At 32.1% G+C, this 16,608-nt stretch overlaps 1 protein-coding gene across 1 annotated transcript; it reads left to right on the top strand.

The window, feature by feature from the left end:
• The first annotated feature begins 2,871 nt into the window (after nucleotides 1-2,871).
• LOC18607643 (auxin-induced protein 15A-like) lies at nucleotides 2,872-3,520 on the top strand. The gene has a single exon (XM_007041907.3). It carries the CDS (start codon nucleotides 3,005-3,007, stop codon nucleotides 3,308-3,310), a length of 306 nt encoding a protein of 101 aa, XP_007041969.1. The 5' UTR covers nucleotides 2,872-3,004; the 3' UTR covers nucleotides 3,311-3,520.
• Nucleotides 3,521-16,608: the final 13,088 nt, after the last annotated feature.

Raw genomic sequence — 16,608 nt, 5'->3', positions numbered from 1 at the left:
CATTCATTTTTTTGCTAAATGGCAAGTCAATGTATAGTGCATGTGTGCTTTTTCTGATCGTAATACATCAATTGCAAATCAGATGGATGAAAGACTAACTACTAGACACCAACATTCAGATAAAATTGCAGATACTTTATCAGGACATCTGATCAAACAAACATATATAATACACTTCAGTACCATGTGTGTACAAGTCTTATGACTTAACTGATTAGACTCGCAAACAAATTATTTTCAGCTCATGTGAAGTTGTTTCATGACCTGTACAAGTGTGATGAACATTATAGCCTGTGGGGCCTAAACTTGAAGGGGTGATAGGTTGAATGGAAACATTAAACCAACCCAGCTTATGATATTTTTTTCCCCAATCTTGCCATGTCTAGTCTCAAATTGTTAAGAACTGCCAAACCTTTCTAGCCCTGGCTTTGGCAGAGGCTCTTTTATGTGTGTCTGCAAATTTTAGTTGGTGGATCTAATAGATTCTAATATTATAATTGATAGACCACCTTGTGGCTTTCACAAGTATTGAGTATTTGGTGGTTGCTTGTGGTTTTCAAAAGGAGAACTGATTATTGACTGAATATGACTATTAGACTTGCAATAAATTTTCCCTTCTTCGTAAGGAAAATTGCAGATTCTCTAAAAGAGTAGTTCAACTTGTATGCACAATATTGGTAGGACATTATGTTAGAGCACACAAAAACATGTGATCACTCCCCATATCAGGGATCAAGGATGAACAATGTGATTTTGTAGTGCTTTTGTGTATCCTTTTGAATCCAATGTATCTCTACCCCTCTTTATTTGGTAAACATGACAATGAAGGACCATAAAAATCTTCCAACCTCCTACATCATTTTCTGTCATAAATTTCTATGTTTTCTTGTACCTTTGAGGATTTGTCTTAAGCATAATAATCTCTTGTTATGTTTTGACAGGAACAGAAAAGGAGAATCTAGTATTAGTTCTGGTTCAGACATGAAACAAGAACAGTACTGGCTGAGATCCACTGGGGAACTTACTGCTGCTGTCAACCATTGCATTCCCTTTCCTGTCGCACAAATAAGTTCTCTGTCAATGTGTTGACCCTTACCTACATGCACCAAAAGGGAATGACAAGAACATCAAAGCCAATCTCCTCCAATTCGGTGCAGAGAAGAGTTAAACAGTTGCTTGATTATTTTGGCTATGTAAAGGGAAGCAGAGGTTTTGTGGGACTAATAAATTGCAATTGAAATGCTCTTTCTATTTTCCGAACAGAATATTTTGTTTACTGCTTCTATGGTTGTAGCAGAGTTCTGATGGAAAGTTTGATTTTAGCCCCCCTCTTTATTATTCTTCGTTAATTAACTTTAGAAACAGCCCGTTGTAAAGAAAAAGCATGATTGGGAACTTTCGAGAAATAACACATTGTTGGAAATCATCTGAAATATCCCAATGATGACATATTTAAAATGACATTGATGCTTACCCTTCACCTTGGTGCATACATTCGACACAGGCCATTCATTCACATTGAACATGTAACAGAATAGAAAGGCCATTGATGCTTACTCTTCACCTCCATGGATTCATTTGACATAGACCATACATTGAACATTCAAAGATCTGACATGTGAATGTATGTAATTGATATGTCAACAAGATATATAACACTAATCAGATCAGTGGACAGCGAATACCTGATTAAAGTAACAGTAAACCATAAAATTATTATCATGTTATGTTATAGTCCTAACGAATCAGATTTGCAAACGAAACACAGTAGTCAATCCAGTTTAGTAAAGTCAATTATTTAGGGAGCTACCTGTGTTAGCCCGTGCGTGTGCGTCTTGAAAGTGTGTTAGTCTATGACAAGTTGTGCCTCAACTCAAGAAAATCAATAAGGACAGAGATATTGCCAAAAAGGAAATAGTACTTGCGATTTGGAAATAACTTCATTTTAACAAATTAATTAATTAACCGAATTGCATTCAACTTGAGCAAGTCAGTGCATGTTTGGCCTAACTTTTTTCCAACTTATCTATTTCTTAAAAGTAAATATTAAGTCAAACATGATTTTTTGAAAAGCTTTTAAAAAAATAACTTTTTTTAAAAACAAAATTAAAAAAAAAAAGTTATAAGGAGGAGCTTTTTCTTCTCTTCTTTTAAAAATATAAGAGAATTTTTATTTTTGTTTTAAAAATATTCTCATTTATTAAAAATAATTACAATATTACCCTCTCAAAAAAAATACCTTCTATGATAATTTTAACAAAAATTATAACTTATAAAAGGAAATTTATCAAATAATTTTAACTTAATTTTAAAAGTTATTATTTTTCATAAGAGCTTCATAATAGATTTTAAGTTAAAAAAAAATCAGGCCAAACAGACTAGCTGATCTTAAATGAACGGATGAGAGGAATACTAGTACTATAACAAAAGCTAGCTGATCTCAAAAGGTCTTGAAACATCGTTTGGGACAAGTGGTGGGGATCTATAGGCACTGCAATAACCCTTAAAAGTATGTTGGGTAATTGGCACAAAGAAAAGCAACTAAGGAACAGAGTCCAAGTTCAATGGTTTAGTGAATAAGCGAAATGAATCTTCAAATGCCCTATGATCAAGACGAGTGTTTGGTGTAAAGAACATGGCTACCATCGTGAAGTTAGTGCTTTATAAGTTCAAAACATTGAGAAGATATATCCATATAAAATTTCACAAGTTGCACTCTACTTTAGGTGGTAGGGCTGGATGCCTAGCAACAGACAAAGCAGAACCATGTGAAACTTGACTAATTGCTTCACCTGATATGTTTCTAAACATTCTTCAATAACATCTCACTGTCCCTATCCAGTTTTTGTTTTTTAAGGTTTTAGCAAATTGGTATCTCCCTCTATATATTTAGGCATTAAAGATGCTATTTCAAACCAAGTGTTCAGTCTTCAACACACTAAAGCTTTCTATCAATTAAAGCAAATCTTGAGCTTCTTCTTCTATCTTTTTTTTCTTCGCTAAGATGGGTATCCAACTAACGGGACTAGCTCATGCCAAGCAAAAGCTCCAGCGAACCCTTTCAGGAAGAATTGGGAATGCATTGGCAGCAACATCAAATGTTCCTAAAGGCCATATTGCAGTTTATGTTGGGGAAGGCAACAGGAAGAGATTTGTGATTCCGATAACTTACTTGAATCATCCTCTGTTTCAAGACCTGTTAAATCGAGCTGAGGAAGAATTCGGATTCAACCATCCAATGGGTGGTCTCACAATTCCATGCAGTGAAGAGTACTTCATCAGTCTAACGACATTATTAAACTGTTCATAGATGGTTGCAGAACCGAAATTAAGGATGCAGACAACATTAATCTCTTTCTTCTCGCTTACATCGAGACAACATGATTCGAGACAGTAAAAGCTAAAAAAAAAAAGCAGTCTCTTCAAATTTTTGTTCTGCAGGTCCTGCTAATTCAATCGCCTGTAAACATTCTGTAATTTGTAAAACAATAAGACTGTGGTTCTTTTGCTGACAACAAAACCTGTTGTTCTGAGGCAGTTTGATTAATGATCAATCAATCGTTCTGCAAGTTAAATTCAGAGTAAAAAAGACTAAAAATCAGATAAAACTATCGATGAACAAAGCCTCAAAGTCTTGCCCAAGTTATCACGTTTGCTACTTGCTTTTTGTCCTTGGCAGAAAACTGAAAACTATCTCGTCAGAGCTTGTGTTTACTCTAGAAATTGCTGCTGTTCCTGTTCAGTTTAACGCCTAAGGGAAAGCAGGTGTGGTCTCACGTGGATATTCTTCAAACTTGTAACAGAACCAACTACCATCACTATGTATTTCCTACCCACAATCGGTAAAAAGTAGCCACTCAAGTTGCCTTCTGCTGATTTTTTTTGAAGATTTCTGTATGATTAAGATAAGCACTTTCTCAATTTTTTTCTACAAGGTTTCGCTAATCCGTTATTATTTAATATTTTTTATTAACAACAGTAATCGATTATAATGTGAGAAATTTTAATGTATTGAGAAAATATATTACTTAATATGATAATCACGAATGCCTTGCAAAAAAAATATATGATAATCACAAATGCCTTGCAAAAAAAATATATATGATAATTTGTTAACAGTATTCTTTTTTATTTTTAACCAAGGTTATAATATTATCAGATATCAGGTAAAATAAAAAGTCCTTATTAGTTTTTTTTTTCAAAGCATGCAGAAGAGAATTAAAGTGAAGGACCAGATATAGGACAATGTAAACAGAATTAATTATTTCATTTCTAAGATGTGACCACACGAGTGGTTTGTTTTGTCTGGCTAGTGCTGGCTTTTGTAATAGCACTGATAATAATTCTTTACAACTTTAGGAGGTACCCACTACTTACTCAATCGTCTACGAAAACTTACTAGAAATATAAAAATTATTAACAGAGAACAGATTAACGACAAATTGGTTAATTAGTTTCTTTTAGAAAAAAAGCTGTTTATATATATATATATATATATATATATTAATTATAATTAATAAATACCAAGAATTAGCAAAATGAATAAAAATATTCAAAAATCAACTAAAGTCTTATTCAGCAAACAGGAGTAAGGCGGAAAGTAGCTGTGATGGCACAATTCATCCTGTCACTAATCTCATTTTAAGGATTATCAATCGATTTTAGAGTTCAAGAATTGATTTTAGGGTTTGATGAATCGATTTTAAAGTTTTGGTGATTGGTTTTAGAGTTTTGTGAATTAGTTTTAAGATTTTGTGAACACATTTTAAGGTTTGGTGATCGGTTTTAAAATTTTGTGAATAGGTTATATGGTTTTGTGAACTGACTTTAGAGTTTGGTGAACTTGTTTTAAAGTCTGGTAAATTGGTCTTAGAATTTCGTGAATCAAGTTTTAGGGTTTTATAAATTGGTTTTAAGGTTTAGTGTGATTTTAGAGTTGTGTGAACCGATTTTAAGGTTTTAAGGTTTGATGAATCGGTTTTAAATTTTGTTAATCAATTTAAGAATTTGGTGTGAACCGATTTTAGAGTTTGATGAACCAATTCTAAGATTTTGAATGCAAGAACAAAAATGTGATTGGAAGTTGGACAACAAGAGACTCATGGCAATCATATGACTATATGATTGAAACCATTACATAATCCTGTTTGTAACCCTTATTCATCAATCTTTACAAGTTACAATACTCCTTCTATATATATATATATAAGTAAAGTAATAGTCGTCAGTTTGCCTTTTTGGGTCTCAAGATGCTAATCACGACGATGAATATTATTGGACAAACTTAAGCTACAAGCATCTATATATATGTTTGCAGGAAGATAAACCACATTTATGACAGACTATTATTTTACTGATATATGCGAGGCATGTAATTACACTTGTCTTCTTATATATATTGAGCTATGGATGACGACTACTACTTTACGCATCTATATATTTATTTACAACTATTCTTGTTTTTTTCAATAAATTTGGCATATATTGAGTTTTCATTAGTAAAAGAATTAAAATTTTTTTTCTCAAATTAATTTTTTATTTTTATTTATTATTGATAAAAATTATGAAAAAAATGTTTTAAGGATTTTTCAATGATCTAAATTTTAGATATATTTTCTAAAATTTAATCATAAAAAATATATATAATAATAAAGTTAAAGTTGAAAAATTTTTACTAAACAAAATCAACATATGACAACTTAAACATGATAAAAGAGTATAAGAATAGTCCTTAATTATAGATAGTGAAAATTTACACTAAACTTTAAAAAAAGAAAGAAAAAAACTATATAGGAAAAAAAAGACACTATTTATGAATATAAATTTATATCTCGTACTTTTTATTAATATATTTTTATGTGAAAATAACTTCATTTTATTCATTTCTTAAATGACAAAACTGAGCAAATGTCAGTATTATAAAGACATTAAATATTCTAAATATAAATATTGTCGTACGCTTTGAATGAATGCTTCTTACAAGTTTTGTTCGTCATGCTCTAACAATATAACGATAATAAAGATATTTGCAAGAGAAAAGAATATAATTATTTGATAACTCTATTTTATAGAGTTATCTTGCATTCTTTTAAGTTTAAAAATGGTTAATATCTTTTTTTAATTAATTTAGATTTTATTTTTACATTTTTTTAATATTTATTTTATGCATACTTTAATAGTTTAATTAAATAATTTGAGTTTATTTTCTTGTTATGAAGTCTTGTTTGTACCTTCTATTAATTGTGCTATATGTTGATGAAGGTGAAAATAGCTTGGATGTCAAATTTGCAAAAGATCATGCACTTTTGCTTAAGTTAGCCTCCAAACATGTTGCAATGTTTTGGATATAACTTGAGTTACAGAACTCCAATCGACACGATTCTTGGACTTACAGAAAGTTAAGAGGAGGGCTACAATTTTAATGTTCAGCATTTTACTTAATTCAGAAGGTATCATGCTCAAAAATGTAGAGAAAGTCGACTAACTATAGTAGATTGCATAGTACAAGACAACAAGTTTCTTGCTGCAGCAAGATTCATTTTGACTGCTGCAAGATTTTCAACAACTCAAGTAAGAGAGTTTTTCACTATAGCGAAATACAGTTTGACTATAGCGAGAAACATGAAGAAAACAGCTCTAAGTCAAAGACTTTTTCATTGTAGCGAGAATCCATTTTGGTTGCAGGGAGAACATGTCATTTAATGAAGAAATTTTTGCACAAGGTTCTATGGCTAGTGGAAGGTTTAAATACATGTTTTTGAGCTAAGAAAATGGGGTTTTGGGTTGAGCAGCTTTAGAGGCCAAAAGGAGCCTTCCACAAGGAAAAAAGAAGAGGAAAAATCTTGAAGAAAAGTTTGACAAAGCTACAACAAATAAAGTTTTCTCTCACTAGTTTATTTCTCTCTCTCAAAATCTCCGCATAGAAATACTTAATTTTGCTTAAATTTTGTTGTGGGCTGTTGAAATTTAAATTTTGTTGTGGACTGTTGAAATGTTTAACTAAACTTTCATTTTTAGGATTATGATAAATATTAATGTATAATTTGGATGCTTGATTGACTATTACTTATTTTTATGAAATATTTAATACTTGACAAAGTTAATCTAAAAAGTTCATGATTTGGGTAGTATATAATCATTGTAATTAAAAATTAATTGGGTGATTTGTTAACTGTAGGAACCTATTTTTTACCCAAATAATAAATAATAAATAAAATAAATAAATCATTGTTAAAAAAAAAACCATGCTTAGCCTCCATAGTCAACAGCCTGCACAAAACATGTAATGAACAATAGGCAACTAGATTTGGGTCATCTCTGATTGCCACCCATAGGTTTTCTTTGACTCAAAGTCCCTCACTTGTAAAATCATGCTCAAAAAAGCATGATTTCACTTTCTGATTGTCCAAAAACTTGGACAATTGGGTTATATAAAAACCCTCAAATTTTTTGATTTTGGGAAGAGATAGGATTGAAAAAAAAAAACCCTAAGGAGCCAAATTTGTAAAATAAAAAATCCCTAAGAACCTTAGAAATAAAAAAACCAATAGCCAAAAATCCCATTTTTAAAGAACCTTAGCCTACTGAAACCCTAAAAACCCTTACTAGAAGTTTAAAAATCCTTAAGAAAACAAGAACCAAAATACCCTAGTTTTCTACCAGCCGAAATTCCGAGCCATAATAAAAAACTAAACAAAAAAAAAAGAAACCAAAAATGCAAAAAACAACCAAAAAACAAAGAAACGAAAAAAAGCAAAAACCCATTAAAATCGAAAACAAGATCTTGGAAATGGGTTTGGTGAGGTTTTGGAAGGGGAAATACTCGTTGGTGGAGGGTTGATGAGAGTTTGAAAATTTAAAGGTTTAGGTTTTTTATTGAGAAAGAGAGTGAAAGGGGGAAGTTATTTAAGAGAGAAGGGAGAACAGTTGTTAGAAAGAGAAAATGAAAATGAAAAATGAGGGAGAGGAGAAAAGAAAGAATTTATGGTTAAAGTTGTAAGGAGCAAGGCGCCAAACGACACCATTTATAGCGTAACACACAAAAAAGAGAGGGAAAAGGTTGGAAGAGGCGGGCCGCAGCTAGCCCACGAGAGTATTAACAGAGTTTGCTAACTTTTGGGCCTATTTGTGTCCACTTGGTATGGGCTTTTCTCACCCCTTCTTATTTTTCATATGCTTGGGTTTGTTTGCATTTTTGTTGGTTATGCATATTAATAAATGATGTAGGAACAAAAATATACATGTAAAGTATTATTAGAATAAGAATTAAAGAAATGGTAAAAAAGATATAAATAATAATAATAATAATAATAATAATAATAATAAATAGAAAGCTGGAAATGAAAAAGATAAATAAATAGTTAGCTATAAATGTTTAGGTTTAGAAAGGTAAGATATATAAGAAGAAAATAAAGGGTAATAGGTTTAGGTAGAAAGTTATAAAAATAAATAACAATTTAGCAAAACAAAAAAAAAAAGAGATTTAAATAGGAAAAAATAGAAAAATATTTAGTTGTAGAGAAATAAATTTAGATCGATGGCAAATATGAAAAGTAATGAAATATTTAGTCACAAAAAAATAGGATAGAAAAATAAGTAAAAACAGTGAAAAGAGAATTTTTTAAAAAATAGAAAAAAATTTATTTCCAAAAGGGTAGCGTAATAATAATAATATATTTAGGATCAATATTAATAGGTGAAAAAGTATCTAGGTTTGGTTAAAAACATGTTATAATATTAATAACTGTGAAAATTATATAAATCATACTGATGATGAAATATTATTCGGAGTGCATGAAATCACAATACCGGATAAATTTTTCTAGGCAAGGGATTTCAATTAAGATCCCACCAGTACGATGCGAGGGTCTTAATTTCAAATCCCGATGTTTCTAATCGTAAATAAATGAAAATATATAAACATGATTATTAATTAAGCAAAATATAAAAACAACAGAAGTAAAGAAATGATGAAGATAATAAATAAATAGTAAAAAATAATAAAACTTTCAATGATGGTAAATTCACGATAGTCAATACAACTAAAATATAAAAGGAAAATATAAAATAGATTTATGAGAAAATATAAAAAATAGCTAGTCAAAAAGAAAATAGGTTAGGTTAATAAAAATGGGAAATAAATTGATTTATAAAAAATATATACGTAAATAATAATTATGAAATGAGATATTTGGCTTAAAAAGAAATAGTATTTAGATAAAAAGGAAAATCTATACAACAAAAATAGATAAATACTTGAATGTAAAAATATATATAATAAAATGAAATAAAAAATATAGTTAGATAAAAGTAATAAATATAAAATATTTATCCATGATATATATGCATACAAAGAAAATTACTGAGAAGAAATTTCAAAAAAATAACGAAAGAGTTGTAGGAAGGTTAATAAACAAATATTGAAATTTATGGGTACATCACACCTCATTATTGCATTGTTAAATGTCATGGCATTTAAACGTATTGTGTGTACAAGTCAAAGCTCCGAGGATGAGATTTTTCAAAGGAGCTTGAGAATGTGAGTTTTTTCGAAAAAATTTTTAGGTGAAAGGATACCTCCGAGTCTTACCAATACAATGAGAGAGCTCAAAGAATATTTTTAATAAAAGACTTTCACTTTTAATAGGACTGCATTTACGAAAATATTATTTTATTGACAAACAACTACCCCGATGATGAGATTTACTCATTAAACTTGCAAATACGAGTTTGTCGAGTATTTTTCTATGCGAGAGAATACGTTCGGATCCCACCAGTATGATGGGCAAATTTGAAAAGTACACTCAATAAAAGGTTTTCGTTTGGCATTATTCATATTTGATGTCATGCATTTCACAATTGCATCATGTGCACATCTCACCCGTAAAACTGTATAAAATATTTTAATTTATAAATAAAATCAAAGATAAAATAAATAAATAAGGATTAGGGAAACTTAAGAATAAAATTAAAAAGTTAAGGTTAATAGGATAACATATGATTAAGTGGTACAGTTCATGGAATGGGCATCACAAGAGTGTTAATCTTTCTCCGTGCATAACCGTACTCCCGAACCCAATTCTGAAATACGTAGACTAAGTCTTGTTCTTTAAACGATCCTAAAATTAATTTAAGACTTCGTCGATAAGAACAAATTTAATAGGTGACTAATCGCACCTAGATAAAAAAGATTGGTGGGACTCTCTAAATTTTTCACTTGTAGCGGATGGGTTCGTGGGCTTGCACGTTACTACAGTAGACATACACCTATTAACTATATACAATCAATTTATAGAACTTATACTTAAAGAATTTAGCTTAATTAATTAGCTATAGACATATAGAGAATAAAATTAAGCTAGGCCATTGTACAATGTCTTGACGGAGAATCGTACATACTTAAGGATCCTAAGCTAGCATTAATTTTGCATAAAAGTAGGTAATTAGTCAATCTTAAGTCTAAATAAAGCATTAATTAAAACTATAATCCTAGGTACTTCCCCACTATTTTCTAACTCAATTTACTTGCAATTTATTTTAGCTTAGTTCACTAGCTTAGCCTTGCTTCTTTAATTTTCATTTTCAATTAATTTCAATACTAGAGTTCCTTGGATAAGATTAGATTGCCCAATTTTAGTAATTAGCAAGAATTTAGATATAATTTCCTGTGAAGACGATAACTCACTCACTACTATATTACTTGTTAACTGTGTGCACTTGCATGATGTTTTGCTAATTTGATAAAAGTTTTAAGGTAAATTGTCTTGATGAATTAGAAATTCAATAAGTTTTTGGAACAGTTGCCGAGGAATTGTTTTTTATTCTTTTGCTAATATTAATAGCCAGCAATCTAGTCTTAATTCAAGTTTTGTTTATTTTTGCTTTTCTTTATTTTTTTTAGGCACTTTCACACAATGGATGCTTTAACTACTTTGACTAGTTGAGTGGCTGCCTTGTTCAAAAAATTTGAAACTATGGGAATTTAAGCCATTAAGAGACCATTTGTGACATGTGAGTTTTATGGAAAAGGGCATTCAAGTAACCATTGTTGGGAATCAGTTCAATTTATAGGGAATCACAATTGGCTGTAAGACAACTTGTATGCTAACATTATAATTCTATATGGTGGAGTCATCAAAACTTTTCTTGGAGTAACAATCAGAGATCTTCATAAACTCTGAAGCTTGATAAGTTTACTGGATTTCCACCTCAAGCGAGAGCTCCCATGACTGAGAAAAAAACATCTGTGGAAGAGATGTTCATTCAATTCATGACAAGGACTAATTCTCTCATTCATAGTTAAGCAGTTTCATTGACAAACCTTGAGACTCAAGTTGGTTAACTTTCAAATTCTATCAACAATATACCTCAAAGAACCTTGCCTGGTGAAACTGAAGCTATTCATAGGAGAGAAAGTCAGGAATCTTGTTTAACAATCACCCTTACAAGTGGAAATGAGGTAACAAGCAATAGTAAACAAGTTGAAACTCAAGTGAAGTTAGTTGAGAAAGTAATAATGGTTGAGAAGTCTAATAAACAAACTCAAGAGAAGGAGGCAAAAGAAAAACCACTAACACTACCTTTTCCTCAGTTGGAAATAGTGGTTAAAAAAGCTAAAGGGCAAACTTAAGTTGATGAAGTTAAGCTAAAGGAGGAAAGAGTGTCTGATCTACTCAATTCGACCAAATATCATTCCTCTATAAATACTTACTATAGAGTGGAATCAGTTGATGTGGATAAAGGAAAACCCATTCCACTACCTCCAATGAAGCAAACGCCAACTTTAGAGTTAAAGCTACTACCTCCATAACTTACAACCAAGCAGTGGCATGAGGAGCATATTCTACTACCTTCCCTTCATGAGTCATTCATCAATCTTTTTCCATGGAAACATAAGGCAAAATGGTTGGGTCCTCTTTAAGTGATCAAGATCTATCCATGTGGGATAACAGAGATAGAATGTGAGGCCATTGGAGCATTTATGGTCAATGGAATGAAACTCAAGTCGTCTATTATGGATGAAGAAAAGCCAAGTGGGTTGCCATATTCAAGCTAGTGATTATAAAGAAGCACTTCTTGAGAGGCAACCCAAGCTTTCAAAACTCTATTCCTTTGACGTTATCTTTTTATTTAGTTAGATTTTTCTACTAATTTGTTTTTGTTTTTTTTTTCTTTTTAGATTTTTGTCGCTTTAATGGATTCTCCTAACAACTTTGGATATAATGAGGATGAAGAGGAAGATTAGAGGATCTTCATTAACCAAGGGAGTATTCTTAACTTTTCTTCTTTATTTTTTACATTGAGGATAACGTTAGTTTTAAGTTTGGGGGAGAATTTAGAATTTTAAGCTTTGTTTGTTTTTAGTTACATGTTATGTTTTAGATTTCAAGTTGTTTAGTTACTTCTGTTTAAAATTTCAGCAAAGTTTTTGAGAATGTTGACTATGATTAGTTGCACCATTCATTTTGATTTACTTATCCAATGAAGAAAATTAGTCATCTTATTTGCATCTACGAATTTCAACAAAAATAATGAATACTTTATCTTATTTGCATTTTGCTTTTTTATCCCTATGTATAATTGACATACAAAATCTAGTAACATATTTCTATGTAATTTTTTTTTTGCTCAGCCAAAATAAATTTTCATTAAAGTCACTAAGACTACAGTGAATGAAAGCCAAAAGGTCAACAAGTACAAGCATCTGCAGGCAACAGTTGGCAAGCTGTTGCGACAAAAGGACTAACAAGAAGCATCAAAAAGAGGAGAACATCAACACAGAGAGGGAGTTCAAAGCAATATAAAATAAGACTAACAATGGAGCAAAAAGAAAGATTGCAGCGCAAGAGTCATACAGCAACTTACGAGTTTACCACCAAGCAGAGAAGGAAGCAGAAGCATCAGCACCATACCTGGCTAAGGAGTCAGCGAATGAATTGCCTTATCTAAAGACATGAGTGAAGGACACATCACCGACAGAAAGCAACAGTGAGTCAATTTCATTGAAGATGTGCCATTTATCCCAAGGTCTTCGTTTGACACAGTTAATCCAAGATAGAGCAACCCTTGAATTCGACTCAACAATTAAATGAGAAGAGGAGTAAGTGGAGACGGAAAAGAGGCGAAGAGCATGCAAGATGGCCATCAATTCCGCATAATTGGAATCATGCAAACCAAGTGGAGAAAAGAACAATCCTACTACAAAACCATCTGAGTTGCGCAAGACCCCACCATAACTAGCAGGTCCTGACTGTCCTCTGACTAAGCCGTCAACATTAAAATACTTATTTCTATGTAATAAAAATAGAGGAAAAGTGTTAGATTTCGAAACTTCAAGATCATTCGCAATTGAGAAAACTCATATAACCACTTGAGTTCAAGGAACTTTCAGATACTTGGAGCCAGAGTAGTTTCAATCAAATCAATTTATAGAGAAGAGCAATGTTTATAGTTTTGAAATTGTTCTTGTGGAACTTTTAACGAGACAAAAACCCTTTTCCTCAACACAATCAGAGGAAGCGAGAAGCTTGATAGTCTTTTTTCTGCTTTCAAGGAATGAGAATTCCTTGTTTAATAAATATTCTTCATCCTCAAGTAATGAACAATGGTCCACAAGAAGAGATTATAGTCGTTGCTAAACTTGCAAAAAGATACTTGAAACTTCCAGGACAGAATAGGCCCGAAACAAATTGCTATGGAGCTGGAGCGGATTAGAGCGTAAAGAGAAGCTAATGTTTTTTGACAAAGTGATGATGAAGATTCTGATATAAATGACATGATCAAACCTTGGGTTATGGCTTCTTGTTCAACTAGGTCAGTTATAACTAATACTAACTTTACCATCCGACACATAATCCTAGTATTCAACACTCAGTAAACAATCTTCCTTCGCTGTGTATTTTGTCTAATATATCTTCCTGTTTACTTGAGGTCATCCTTGTTCTAAATAAATCATAAAATAAGTCTTGAAATAAAATGCCATGAAATAAGTCCTAATGTGTTAAATTGTTATTTTAATAAAAAACAAAGACATTAATTGTTTATATTTACATTCATGATTAGCATCATGAGACTCTAAAAGTCAAACTGACGACAATTATTACTTTATTAATGTATGCGAGGTATGAATTTACCCTTATTTTCTTTATATATATATATATATAAAAGAATCAACTATATCCAATTTGGGTCGAATGATTTTCTTTTTCACATACACTTCTCTTCTCTTTTATTCAAAAAAAAAATAACACTCCCTCTGTCTCTTTTTCTTCCACTCTTTTTTACTTTTACAGAGATTTAGATAAAAGCTTTGACTTAAATGTGTTTTATCTTATAATTTGAAACAAATATCATAATATAAATATTCCCTGCTTTAAATACAAAAAAGTAAAAAAAAATCTTGATAAATAAAAATATAATATAGAATAAAATAAGTGTATTAAATGCGTAAAAAAAGGGAAAAAAAGATTTTTTGGAGATATTCTAAAAAGCAAAGATGGACAAAGGAAAAAAAAATAAAAAGAGTAAACACAAGAAAATATATAGTAACTATAGTTTGTACACTAAAAAATTATTAAATTAAACTCAATTTTGTTTTCTATTACGCAAGCACTTTATTTTATTCATAAACATTAAAAACCTTACATGAGAGAGAACAATAACAGAAACCTGTAGGGTTACCATAGAAACTTAGTTTTAAAGAGTCAAAAACGCCCTTTCTGAGCTAGTTATACATATTTTTTTACACCGTCTAAGTGTGATGAAAAAAGACTTAGTCACTGCATTGCTATAGGATGAGCAAAAACCATTAACAAAACGTTTGCAACCATGAATATCGATCATGGCTATACGTATAGAGACCTTTCTTATTCAAATGTATATCCAAGAGATCCAGTTGGATGAAGTACCAACCACTAATTTGGATCAAATTGTCTCCCCATTGAAGATATAATGCGTGGCTCGTACAAGTGATGAGTTGGTGATGAACATTATGAACTTTTTGTTTTGGTGGAAGAACATTATAGACTTTAAAAGGATGATAGGTTGAATGGAACCAGCTAATCCAGTAAATGACTTTCAACAGTGCCGCCTTTCATTGTCTATAGAACCAACTTGATGAGAAACGGCTAATAAATATATATAGACCCACAAGATTGTCATTGCTCTTAGTTTCTAATATAAAACGGCTAATGAATAATATGATGATAGGAATTCCAATGCAATTTTCCTTTCCTAACTAGGAATGGCAAATTTTCATTTCCTTCAGCTGATTCCAGCTCCGAATGATTGGCTTTCTGATAAAACAACAGTTTTTTCCTACACGAAACAGTATTAGTGGTCCCTTTTATCTGTCGAAATGGGAGAATTCAAGGTGCGATGATTACAATTTTGTTTCCAGAGAACAAGCTTCAATGTCAGAAGGATAGCTGGGATTCTGAGAGTCAGTGCTTGTTCAATGTATAGATGGTAGGGCATTTATGCTGCAGTGCTACTGTAGACACTAGATTAAAAATACAATGAACAAAAAAATGATGGAAAGAAAGGGAGAGAGGTACGACTGGCAGGGTGCGGACGCACCCTGCCAGGCACCTCTCTCACCTGCCAGACGCGAAAAATTCGCGTCTGGCAGGTTAGTGGAACTTGCCCCTGGGTGCCCAGGGACAAGGCAGTAGTGGAGCGCCCCCTCCAAAGCCCAAAAATCGGGTATAAATGGGAGGGGGAGAACCTGCAGAAAGGAGGAGAGCTTTTCTAAGCAATGGAGAGCAACCAAGGAGCAGAAAAATAGAGAAGGAGAGAGAGTCGTTCTGCTGCCGGCAAGGAGAGCTGGGCAGAAGAAAAAATAGAGAAAGAGGGGAGGAGTGTTTGCTGCTGGTAGGAGGAGAGAAATCTGGGCTGGTTTGCCGCCGGTAGGAGGAGCAACAGCCCGGAGGTTTGCCGCCGGTAGGAGGAGCAACAGCCTGGAGGTTTGCTGCCGTTTAGAGAGGAGCAACAGCTTGGAGGTTGGCCGCCGGTAGGAAGACTGAAATCTGGAGTGTTTGCTGCCGGTAGGAGGAGTGAAAGCTTGGAGGTTTGCTGCCGGTAGGAGAAGTGAAAGCTTGGGAGGGTTTGCCGCCGGTGAGAGGAGTAGTAGCTGGAGTGTTAGCCGCCGGTGAGGAATGATTTGAGAAGAGAATAGAAAGGCAGCATTTTTAAAGAAAAAGAGAAGGTACCGCCGGCATAGAGAGAAGAAAGAAAGTTGAAAAGTGAGGAGAGAAAAATAAGAAAAAGGAGTCCGTCTCCCCTGAGCCGTACGACGTCGTTTGGTGCTCCAGATTGAACTAATTTAGTGGGATCAGGTAAGGAAAGCTTCACTCCTTTGCCTAATTGATTCATAATGATTTAATTGCTTACGTCATTATGGTTTGATTTGTTTGGATTTAATCTATAAAATTCAATTTAAGCTTCATATGATTAATTTGAAAATATTTTAATACAATCCCCTAGAAATTTTTGAAGAATGTCTTTCAAGATTAGGATTGGTTTACTTTAGCATAAGGTTCAAAAATCTTTTAGATACTATTTTTAGGACAAAGAAGATAATATACATAGAGAGATATAAATCTATATATA

This window comes from Theobroma cacao, chromosome 2 (assembly GCF_053813885.1).
Source record: "Theobroma cacao isolate CCN51 chromosome 2, ASM5381388v1, whole genome shotgun sequence".
Taxonomy (NCBI): Eukaryota; Viridiplantae; Streptophyta; class Magnoliopsida; order Malvales; family Malvaceae; genus Theobroma; species Theobroma cacao.
Note: the sequence above shows the minus strand (reverse complement) of the source record. Positions and strands in the feature narration are given on the sequence as shown.

What these genes read in the sequence shown, in the direction of transcription:
- LOC18607643 (XM_007041907.3), top strand. Translation starts at nt 3,005, where the DNA reads ATGGGTATCCAACTAACGGGACTAGCTCATGCCAAGCAAAAGCTCCAG.